The sequence below is a fragment of the Stegodyphus dumicola genome, chromosome 1 (assembly GCF_044657685.1).
Source record: "Stegodyphus dumicola isolate Sdum_Otavi_A_Nest chromosome 1, ASM4465768v1".
Taxonomy (NCBI): domain Eukaryota; kingdom Metazoa; phylum Arthropoda; class Arachnida; order Araneae; family Eresidae; genus Stegodyphus; species Stegodyphus dumicola.
In genome coordinates, this window is record NC_140768.1 from 39,613,413 (window position 1) to 39,626,252 (window position 12,840).

The window sequence follows — 12,840 nt, forward strand, 5'->3', positions numbered from 1 at the left end:
GCGATTTCCTCACAAAACATAAAATAAAAAAAATTCTAATTCGAATTTCGAAAAATTCGCTTCGAGGTGCACTGACTCGTATCCAGATGCACCTATGTACCGAACTTCGTAGCCGTGGGTCTATTAGCTTACGCGCAGCGCGAACGAAAGCACACACAGAGACTGACTCTTTCTTTTATTATATGTAAAGATAACAAAATAACAATGAAATAAGCAATATCCCTTAATGCAAATTTTCTTTTCTTGCAAATATTAATATCCTAATAAATAAATTAACCAACTTTCTGTTGCAAAATCTTAAGAATTCAAATGGTATAAAGGAAGTTAAGAACATTGCTTCCTAAAAAAATCATGCAAAACTTTTTATATAATTAAAACATAATATAAAAAGATTACAATGAAATGAGCAATAAATCTCATATTTTCAAGAGAAAACAGTCAGCAGTCCAGCATCCAAAGCAATAAATGAAAAAACTGTTGCCAAAACTACATTTTTAAAAGAATGAAACTATCATCGGAGAGCAAAAACCAATCAAAATTCTGCTTTGTGGATGACATAATTCAAAATATACAAACCTCTCTGCCATTAGCTAATAAAGAGAGAGAGAGAGAGAGAAAGAGAATTTATTCTACTGTGTCTCGCGAGACACATGCGCGTCAGAATAAGAAGATTGCGATGTACGTGTTGCGTGTCCAAAAATCAAAACAAAATAAGTAGCATTTTATCTCATATTTTCAACAGTCAGCAGTCCAGTATACAAAGCACTGAATGAAAAACTGTTGCCAAAAAAAGAATGAAACTATTCAAAATGATGAGTTTCATCAAAAAAGATAAAATAAAAAAATCTGATTCAAATTTTGAAAAGATCGCTTCGAGATGCACTGGCTCTTCTCTAGATGCACCTATGTACCAAATTTCGTAGCCCTGGGTCTATTAGCTTACGCGCATAACGAACGACAAACACACGGACCGGCAGACTCTTTCTTTTATTATATGTAGAGATATTATTAGTGAGTTTTAATGATATTAAATAAATTTTTAACTCTCAAATCTGGTATGGCTTGTTTTCTAAAAGACTTTTGATATTATATATAATCAAGGGGTAAATTCTTTATATTTATACAGTAGAAAGAATTTATCTCTAGAAGAGAGAGATTTCGTTTTATGCTGAGGTATCCCTGCCAGTATAGTTAGAAAAAATCAGTATAGTTAGACACAGAATAGTATTTTGCTAACAGATGAAGAAATTTAACGTAAAAATTAGGATAAAGAAACTAGAAATGTTTGCTAATTATAGTTCCTTTCGAACTCTAACTTATCATAGCGTCATTATTATGGCTAACGCTTTCGATCAGCAATAACTCTTGCTTATTTTTTACTATTTTTCACATTGAGGTTTTTCATTTATTTACTAGCAAATTTCAAAAAGTTAATTTTCACATGGATTCTTTTAGAATGCTTTTTTTTAGAAAAAGAAAAAGTCACAAGAAACAAAAATGCGTATTATTATTCTGAAATTAAAAACTTGTGAAAATTATTTTTAAAAATAAAAATTTTGTGTTTTAAAAATTTAAGAAGTCATGAGAACGGAATGATTTTACTTTAAATGGATGGAGAGTTACTCTCCATTAAAGGTTTCAAGAAGAAATCATACTTTTCCAATACATAATCGAACTTTAAGGGGTGATACGTCACATGGAAACAAACGCTATTCATAGAATGCGCGGTCGCTTATCGCTTAAACATCGGAAAGAGATTTCTTTCACTACAGATGGGCCGTCTTTTGCAAGCTAAAGAGAGATTGATGATGACCTTTTTCTTCTCTACGTTTGTATACCGATTTCCAAGGTTGCTAACGGCAATGTATCAGATATTAATTTGGAGATATAAAATAACATAAGACACAAAATATAGATATAATATAAGCATAAAAATTAAAGACGAGATTTTGATAAAAATTCAAATTCGTAATTATATGAAACTTCACAGATTGTATGTAATTTATTTCGATATTTATATTATACATGACCTGTAAACCGCGATATTTCGTTCCACATGGTTTCAGCCGACTGCTGACTTAGAAATCGAAATTGAATTAAAAAATATGACTAATGTTATAAACTGATATGCTATTCAGAATTATTGCTAACAATGGAAAATTATAAAACAAAAACGGTGAAGTTTAATTTACGAATTTACATAAAACATTACACAACTGCAAACAGCTAAAATTATTCTTATATATTTAAATACTAAATAATTATGCCGATATTTATAATATACTAGCGGAAGTACCCGATACCAGTTACGTTAGAGTAATGCATCTAACAGCAGACAGAACGATACCGCTGTAATCCTTCTCTAAAAACGATGCAAAAACTACTATTCATAGTCATACATTTTTGAGTCTGATGCGATATGAAACCCACATAACAAATATCGATAAAAAATAAGCTAATGCTTTCTTTCATTATATCAGCAACAATGGCACACAGTTTTTAATAATTTTCGTCTTTCTAATCAAATGGCTGTAAAAGCTCAAGTTCCATCCACTATTTCAGCTATATTCAATTTTAATCGATTAAATGCGGTGAAAAATTGATCATAAGTAATAAGAAATCAATAAAGCGAACAAAAAAAAAAAAAAAAACTAACACATAAACAGAAGTTCTTCCCTATACATATAGAGAGATTTTGTAAAACTTACAGAATTTTGATGTAAACTCTACGATTTGAAAGAGAGCAGTAGCAACACTTTTCAAAATAAAGCATTTCTATCTCTAACGCTCGAGACTGTTGCCACTCGGGAAAATAAGTGCGAAAATTAATGTTTTCGAGGTTTTTAATTGATATTTCGGCTGATTTCGGTTGATTTCGGCTGTCGTACGAAGATGGGAATAGTCGAAATGGTTTCCCACGAATTTTTGGAATTGGGAATAATGTATTTAATGTTTGGCAATGCTATATTTATTTCATCGTAAAACTTAGAAATTTTTTATTAACAAACTCTAGGATTTGAAAGCGAGCAGTGGCAACAACTTTCGAAATAAAGCAGATTTTCATCTCCAGCTTGCGAGACTGTTGCCACTCGGAAAAATGAGAGCGAAAATTGTCGTTTTTTCGAGTTTTTAATTAGTATCTTTGATTTTAGCTACTTTTTTTTCCAAAAAAAGTGGACGTCGGCCTTTCCCAGGACCCAGAAAAGAATCGTAGAAAGTTTGGCGACGATAGCTATTGTAATGACTCAGTTATTAGAGGACAAACAAACAGATTTTCTTCTTTATACATATAGATATTTACCAATCCTTTTAAAATGTTATAAGCATTGCAACTGTTGATAATTTATTTACCTGCAGTTCCTCTGTTGCATCTTCCACCAGGGAATCTCCTTCGGCACATGTCCAGCTTGGTGATGACCACTGCAAGATCGTAAGTGGGTAATCTGTGCTCCCTATAGAGATATTTGCCCATGTCTGTGAGAGCACCAGCGGCATCTACTGCATCAGCATTCGGAGGCCGTAACCGATTTCTCTCCAGGTAGGGCGTGGCATCACGATCCTTAAAATGTCAACCAATTAATAAGCTAAAACGCCTTTTAAGAATACATGAATAATGATAATAATAAAAGATTTATTTTTGAACGCTGATATCACTTTTAAAGACACTTAAAAGACTAAGATATGTTAACTCTACACAAAACAAAACAAAAAGAAAGGTGTGTGTGGGAGGAACAGTTTAATATTTTTTGTTCTACCTAGCCGATTGACGAGGTTTAATTCGCGTTTTTTATGTCCCGAAAGTGCGATTTGGAATATATATCAAATTTATATACAGTAATTTTCTAACATAGGTACTTTAACACAAAATCGTTTTTCTGAAATGACATACAGAAACTAGTTTTCATATTTCGATTCTACGATTCAATTTATGCGTGTAAAGACATTAGATATTTCTTTGAAAGCAGGAGGCCTCGGTGTTAATTAAATTTGTTTTTATTAAACTTACTTGATTCCTTCTTCCACACTTTGAAATTCAGGTTCAGTTCAAATAAAATTTGCGCATAGTTTATGATTTACCTTAAAATGTGTATTTTTAAGTAATTTTTATACATTTTTCAAAAAAATTTTGATTTATAACCTATAAAAATTTTGCCGTCACCTTAAAGTAGATATATTTCTAGGCATACCTGCAAAAAATCAGAGTATTTTATTCAAAATTTCCCAATATATGCCTGAATTTATATATAGACGCGTTTCGAAATTCAGCATACTTGTTAAAGCGAATTATACTTAGCGCATCCTGAAAATCGTACAGCAAGGTAAATAAAAAATTTCAAGGTATGTTTCTCGAGACATTTTACAAAATGTAACATTTAGGCATAATTTTAATCGTCGAATCGAAATATGGAAAAGTCTGTATGTCATTTCAGAAAAAGTCTTAAATTGTCATTGTCCAATTTTGTGTCCAAATACCTATGTTAGAATAATAATAATATATATATATCTCCCAAGTCGTTCCTATCTTTTCGAGAATAGAACTGTCGACCCCTTTTCTTGTGCTAAATGTATACCTAGAGATTCAGGTAAGTAGTCCTTTAAATAATGAAACAATGTAGCTATTATAGCTGATTGAATATATGCCACAAAATAATTTTAAAAACCAAGATCTTCAACTCGAAAGAGGAAAAGTCCCACTTGCTTCCGAGAGTTACCTTTAAAATATCAGTTTCAATTATCAATCAATCAAAAGTATCTATTCAGAACATTTGTTGCTGGGTTAATTAAATAATAAATGGTTATTATAAGTTCGAGAAGAGAAATAATTACGTAAATAATTTAAGGTCCCTTCTTGATGAGGACTATTTTTTATATAGAAAAAAGATAGATAGAATATAGAAAAAAGAAAAAAGATCACAAGAGAAGATATGATTCCATTTTAATACTTGATGATAAAAATAGACAATTTGTTAACCTTTTGCTGCATATTCAGAGAGATGTAAGGAAGAATTTAAAACTAAGAAAGGAATGATGGGAATAATATATTTTATATTTCAATAAATAGTTATGTAATTAGCCCCCAAAAAATCTTAGTCGCGAATGGGATATTATAGTCGCCAAACGGCATTTTGAGTCGAAACACTTAAATGCGTTGTATCACTTTTCAAATTGTTGCAACTAAATATTATCGCTCTGTATTATGTTTAAAGGAATTAAATAATGAAGAATCTGCATGAATATACGTATGTTTCTCGCACTGTGAAAAAACAGTAGTACCTAGGGCCATTAAATCTTAAATAACGTAGTCTTCTTCACCGAATATGGGGACCTGGAAGGTCGCAATTTCGAATTTGTTTTATTATCTATTTCATATTTTGTAAAACGTAAATAATTTTTATTAAAAAGTCAACTATTGCAAAGCTAGCAGTGGCAACACTGTGTGTAACAGAAAAATTTTATCTCCAGCGAGCCAAGCTGGATATCGAAAATTCTAAAGATATGCTGCTTTTAAATATTTTGTGATTTTGCCGTTGAATCGAATTTTGTTTGGCGTAAGCGCCAGGAACGTGATATTTAATAAATAAACACACACAACTTTAATAATAATAATAATAATAATAATAAAAAAACGAAAATAGTTTTCTGAAGCCATCTTAGTAACAGTGAACATTGATATGACGAAATGAGAAAAGACTGGGAGGGGGGAGGAAGGAAGAAAATGTACGCCAACACTTAATCTTGCATCGGAAATTCTGAACATACACTGCTATGCTGCTTTTAAAATTTTTGTAATTTTTCTGTTGAATTCTATATGGCGTCAATGTAAAAAAAATTATGCTTAATAATAAAGCTAAAAAGACCAAAAAGGGGGGTAGTAGGATTGAGTGCAATAGCAGACTGGTAGACTGCGAGCTCAGAGAGAGCGCGAAAAACCTTAACAAACACTTTTGGTTTACCGTGAAAATCTGAAAGCTTTCAGAATTTTTTATATTATTAAAATTATAATAAACTACAAAATATTTGTGCATCTTCAAGCTCATGTTATGAAAACTGGAAATAGACATAGGTTTGGTATTCTGGTGAGTATTTTAGTGAGCAATATTAATTTTCTAGATTTTCATTGCATGTACAGAAAAAATAATATTTTTCTGAACATGTTAATGATCTACTAATCTTAATTTAAAAGCTCAATTATACATCTTCAAACATTTTTGGATTAAATTTTGGGCCAAAATTAGACGAATCCGAGATCTGTGTCTAATCTTTCTGTTGCAAATTTACCGTTTCTGAAAACATATTTAATCGTTTATCTAATTGTTTCGAAAACAAAATCTTCGATATTCGTGAATGAGTTTGCTTTCAGAATCGATTAAAATATTTAGTAGTTAAGAAATTTAACTCTTTATTTAATTGTTACTGCAATGTTATCCTCAAATGCGCAACATTTACTTATTCCGATAGTAAATTTAAATACTATGTTCTTGATGCCAGCAGTTTACTTATTGTATAAATTTATTATAAATGTTTTCACAAAAATGGCAACAAACTCTGTTGAGGATAACTTTCAAGATGAAACTTGATGATAAAAGCAATAGCGATTAATCTTGTTCTTTTTCTAGTTGATTGTTTCTTAATTACGGTGAAAACAAAAGAAAAGAAAAAACTTAATAGTTAACTAAGCAGTGGAAGTTAGTAACTAGTTTTTTTCCTCTTAGATTCTGCACTTTCTCCTGTTCCAACATCAGTTTTTCCTCAGATAATGCGTATCACTTAACAACTACACATTTGTACTCACTTAGAGGTAAGAGAAGCTTCTTCTATCTCTTCCTTTGCTTTGTTTTCTTGTGCTTGTCTTACAGTAATAAGAATATAACCGAGATCACTAATTTGATTTCATATTCGTATTTGCTTCCGATGGGTTAAAAAAATGGAAATTTTTCTCTCTAATTTAAAAAAATATATGTGATCTTCAACAATTTGGTGATGGTGTTATGACATTATTCTGATTTTAATGAAAACATCTCAATTCATTTTTAAAAATGAATTAAGATATGCCTGAATTTATATATAGACGCGTTTTGAAATTCAGCATACTTGTTAAAGCGAATTATACTTAGCGCATCCTGAAAATCGTACAGCAAGGTAAATAAAAAATTTCAAGGTATATTTCTCGAGACATTTTACAAAATGTAACATTTAGGCATAATTTTAATCGTCGAATCGAAGTATGGAAAAGTCTGTATGTCATTTCAGAAAAAGTCCTAAATTGTCATTATCCAATTTTGTGTTCAAATATCTATGTAATTCAATAATAATAATATATATATATATCTCAAGTCGATGTCTTAAAAATGAATTCGTAAATCACGTTGAAAGGAGGCGCTGTCTGAAAAGCTTTAACGAATTTGTCTTGCTGATTTTCTATATTTTTCTGCCTATCTTTTCTATAGCAACATTTTTCATCTCAATTAAAACTAAAAATCGATTAAGAATCATCATTAAAAGAAAAGAAGTTAATCTGCTAGTCAACGTATGAAACTACAATTAAGCTCAGGAGTTTATCTAAGATAAAAGCTATAAAAAGCTTAGCTGATAAAAACCTCTCATGACAAAAGCGCAGCTCAGTTTCTATTTTTTATTGGAGTAATTAATTTATATCATTTAATGAAATAGTAATCAGAAACGATGGAATACAGAAATCAAATGATAACCTATTTCTGAAATTTTGCTTAACATTAAAAATAAGGTTTCGTTTTGCGTATGTGGTTACGCCAAAGCCTCAAGGGCTATCTGCTTCCTGGAGGAATTTCTGAGGGAAACTGGCTCGTATACACGTTACATATGGGGAAAATCACGAAAACGCCCATGCAGCCAGCCTGTTCGAGTGATTTGAAACTCGGACCGAACTACCAGTGTCCAGAGATCTTACCGCTCGGCGCTGGCTGGCCTTCCATAAAAAATAAGAGCATAACAACAATGTTATCCAAAATATTAAATAGCAGAAAAGTGCTATTTGACGTCATTTTACGTCCCGTTTTCATGACAATTACATGCAATTATGTTACACTTCAACGGTCTGTGAAGTACTCAAGATGACTTCACAATGCTTTCATTTAACAGATGCTTTCAGAAATAAGGATAAGGAGAAATGAAAACTTACCTTGGCTACAATCATACCCGCTAAACTGATGCGTACTCTGGGATGATGTAATAGTTTGTACCTGAGGTCAACCTGAAATTAAGAAATTCAAAGTAATTTTTAAACTAAATAATTCGTATTCGTAAATGGATTTTTAGCTAAGTTTCAAATTTTCTTTAGCTAAAGCTGCAAATGAAAGGAATTATCTTTCCTTTTACATAAAAAATTTTCAACACTACTATTCTTTCCAAAAATATGTAGAGTTATATTCAAACGTCCCTCAACAATGCAAATTTCATTCACTGCGTGTGCAATTCACTCTTAAGAGCTGGAATTTATCATATTTAACTATAACTGATAATGCGTAAGAATAATTAAAAGCGAGAATATTTTGGTAAATAGATTTTTAATTTGTGTTTTCGTGGATGACCATATCTCAAACGTCTTATCAGATGCATTTAGTTTAACATGTCTTTCAGAATTTTTTGAAGAAATCCTGAATTCAGAAAACTGAAGAAATTCATTATGCCCTCGCCGGGATTCGAACTCCGGAACACCCGAATACGCGTCGAGCATGCTTCCAGTTACACCACGAAGACATGCGGAGCCCTGGGAGATTTCAGTATTAACATGTAATTAAATCATAATATTATTTACATTAATTAAAAATGAAAAAAGTTGCACTTAAAAAATTTTTTTTGTAGGATTATCAGATTATGATTCTAAAGTATTAAAACTTCGTAACAATACTAATAACTTACTTTTAGACTTTAAAAACTCTTAAATTACTTGTGTGAAAATACCTTCCGTTACTTTCGGCATGCCAAATGTAACGGAATTATAAATTAAAGACACTATAAACCGCACAAGTGTAGCATTAAATAGCATTTAAAAAGGAAAAATTAAAATCCAATTATTCTAATTTTTTTTTATTAACCGACCTTTCGATTAAATACAGAACGACGACAACTACCGCAAATTTGGAAAGTAAAATATCTCAGCCAGTTTTTCTCGTACGAGAATCAAATTTTTTGTTTTATTTCCTATGGCGAGCTATGATTTATGATATTTTAATATTTTCTGTAGTTGTGCTGTGACTTATCTTACTTGTCTGACAATAACATCAGAATCAGCTTACGAAATTCGTAATGGAAAGGAGTGCGAGATTTCGCCTGTCGTTGGCAAGAGCCTTGAGCAGGTGACAGTCCGACTTTGCTCAGTTTCACTCCCAATTTTGATGGAGAGCACTCCGGGGGGGGGACAGCTCCGAGGGGCCCTTTTTCCTCTACTATCAACCTTGAGAGGACTCTCGGCTCGCAGCATATTTAGAGTGCTTCCATGCTGCACAGACAAACATCCGGGCCTTCTCCGGGATTCGAACCCGAGTCCTTCGGTACGGCAGTCAGAGTCGCTAACTACTGTCTCGGTTCGGCGGCTTAAAGTTTTTTAATATAAATATAGGAACCGAAGAAACGTATATTTTACGTAAATATATATATATATATATATATATTTTAAATTAAAAAATACACAGTATAAATCTTTGCGTCATTTAAAACATTTTTGTAACTAGAAGTATAGGTCTACGCTCAACGAATACGCTCTACGCTGCAAAAATAAAGACCAGGTAAAAATTTTGTATATAACGATGTGATGTATAAATATTGTTAAATCATCCTTTGAAAACATTTCGCTAAACCATAAAAATAAATTAATTGTACGTCAATTAATCTTCTGCTTCCCATTGACTCCTATCGAAATGCGACAGGAATACAAACAAAAGCATTCTTCTTTCTGTTTTGAAGTGTATTTTTCTTGTTTTGATGCAGATTAAATTTACATAACCAAACTAACTTATTCCCCATATTAAATTGACTAAACATAAGTAAATTGTTAACAGTATTTTTTGTTAATTATCGTATAAATTACTCGCTTTCTTCTATTCTTTTTAATGGCTGCCGAATTAATCTTGATTTTGTGTTAACCGTGTATGCTGTCCCCAGTACTACACGGTTAACATGGAGTCTATTGTATTTCATTTATACGTAATTAATTAATAAGCTTAATTAGCCTAAAGGGCGTTAGCTCAGAAGGGCTATTAATTTCGATTTGGCATTTTGCGTTGGTTCACTTTTCAAATTGTTGCCACCAAATATTAGAGCTCTATTATAATGAAGAATCCGCGTAAATGTATGTATGTTTTTATCGCTGCGAATAACGAATTCTTGATTAAGAAAGGTCAACGATTTCAAAGCGAGCAATGGCAGCATTATACAAAAAAAAAAAAAAAAAAAAAAAAAAAAAAAAAAAAAGCTTTTATCGCTAGTACGCGAGACTGTGTATCGAAAATTCTAAATATATGCTTATTTTAAAATTATTTTGCGATATTGCTGTTGAACTGAATTTTATGGTTTAAGTGCGAAGAACATGATATTTAATAAATTAAATAAAGATAGCAAAACGTTAAACAAAAGTCCCCTTGGGCGCAATATAAAATCGGAAAGCTTTCAGATTTTTATTTAGTTCAAAGGGGCTTTGTCCCTGAAGAACTATTGTTTTCGTTTTGCGATTTTGCGTTGGTTCACTATAAATGTTCGTTTCACTTTTCAAACTGTTGCCACCAAATATTAGAGTCCTGCATTATATTTGAAGAAATTAAATAATGAAAAATCTGCATAAATGTATGTCTATTTCTCGCATTGTGATAAAACAACGGTACATAGAGCTATTGATTTTTGAATGACGTAATCTTCCTACGAATATGGGCATGTGGAAGCCCAATTTTGAAATTTGAAATTTGTTTTGTTATCAATTTCAAATTTTGTAAAACTTTAACGAATTTGTGATTAACAAACTCAAGGATTTCACAGCTAGCAATGGCAACATTTTACAGAAAAAACATTTTTATCTCCAGCGCGCGACTCTGTATAGGAAATTCTAAAGATATGCTCATTTTAAAACTATTTTACGATATTGTTCTTGAACTGAAATGTAAATTTATTTTGTAAATAGAATAATACAGCTAAATTTCTATTTTCTATTAATGTACATCGTTTTTAGTGCGCAGATTTTGGTCTGGTATCATGTAACGTCACGAGATGAAGTCTTAAAACATTTTCATTTTCATTTAATCATTTAAAGTTTAACTTATTAAAATACAGCAGACTGAAAAATGAAACAAATAGCTTTTTAATAGGATGACATTTAAAAAAAAATTAAGCGTGAGTAAAATTTTAAAAAACAACAAATTTTTCTTCCAGGGAAATGAAAGTTTAAGTTTACCGTTGCAAGGCCAGATTTCATTAAAATAGGGCATACAGCACGTCATCGTGCTTGAGGGCTCTTATTTATCATTATTATTTTTTTTATCAAGTTTCATAAAATGAAGAAATAAAAGCTTCCGGTTTTTCAAGTCAGAGATCAGAACCTGTTCTTTTAAAGCTTTCTGAACTCGTGATTTCTCGCTTTTGTGAATTTCACTAAGTGAAAAAATGCTTCGTCATGCATTATGTATTAGAATTTCGAAATAACTGTTTTTCCATAAAGTGAAATAAGTTAAACACTTAGGTTTTCCTCTCATGTTTTTGTTGAACTGAGGTGAGGGCATATCCAGGCTAAAAAAAATACGAAACACTGCTGGTAGCTGATAGCATAAGAAACAATTATAGGATAAGACCACAGGATAACTTATCTTTTACATAAAAGGATAATGAAAAGGCAAATGTCACAAAGGAAAAAAAATACAGCTAGAATGTAATTAGTCAATGTTAGGCATTTTCAAATTACATGAATATTTATAAGCATGAGATAAATAATTCTGCCTTCTTGTGTAATACAGTATTCAGAAAAGTTTATTCTTATCATAGGACGAGTACAAATGTTAAATTTTTTTGCGGTTTACTGAACACTTTTCTTTTCATGCCAAAAAAAAAAAAGGTCACGTTTTCTTCTGATTTCTAAATTATTTTTTCTCTTCATTTTCTTTTTTATTAAAGTAGATGACAACGATGTGATTTAGAAAACAGAACGAGCAGCTTTAAGATATGCACTTCAAGATTATCAAAACATTTTTATGCTTTAAAAGCTCACATTTTGGAAAGAATAAAAGCAAATTTTACGGAACAACGTATGTTGCGGAATAATCTCTGTGTAGTTATTAAAATTATTTTAATATACCCTTTCAATTTATTTGGTTTATGCAGAAAAAAAATATAGTTTTGTTTTTTACACTTAACCGATTTGAAGTATAACTGGAATCGTTGTTAAGATGGAAGGAAGAAAGCAGTTGAGGAACTTCAGAAGAGTCGTCAACTTCTGTGTTTAATAACTGGATTCAATCTTCCAGCAATATTAATATGGCAAGTTTTGTTTGTAGCCAAGAGATTGCTAAGAGAGGAAAACCGTACACAGACGGCGAATACATTAAAAAGCTTTTTATAAATGCATCCGAAGAGCTATTTCGGGATTTAAGAGCAAAGCAGATAATCTGAAAAGAATTAAAGAATTACCATTGTCTGCCAAAACCATTAAAGATAGAACAATTAAAATGTGTTCGAATATAACCACCCAGCATATCGAAGATCTGAAATTGGTTTCGGCTTTATCAATAGCAGTTGACGAGTCTTTTGTGACATAAATGATACAGCGCAAGTGTCACTTTCTGTAAGATTTATATCTCATTCAGGCTCTAAAGAAGAACTTTT

General features: G+C 31.3%; 1 protein-coding gene across 3 annotated transcripts in view; it reads right to left on the bottom strand.

Moving 5' to 3' along the window:
• The window catches only part of LOC118183418 (A disintegrin and metalloproteinase with thrombospondin motifs like), a 348,669-nt gene that overhangs the window by 27,013 nt on the left and 308,816 nt on the right, over positions 1-12,840 (bottom strand). For all 3 annotated transcript variants that reach the window (XM_085814080.1, XM_085814076.1, XM_085814075.1), the window contains exons 8-9: positions 8,159-8,230; positions 3,352-3,559 (exon numbers count right to left, since the gene is read on the bottom strand). In XM_085814080.1, coding sequence (XP_085670206.1) covers positions 3,352-3,559; positions 8,159-8,230 — 280 coding nt within the window. The remainder of the gene's footprint in view (positions 1-3,351; positions 3,560-8,158; positions 8,231-12,840) is intronic.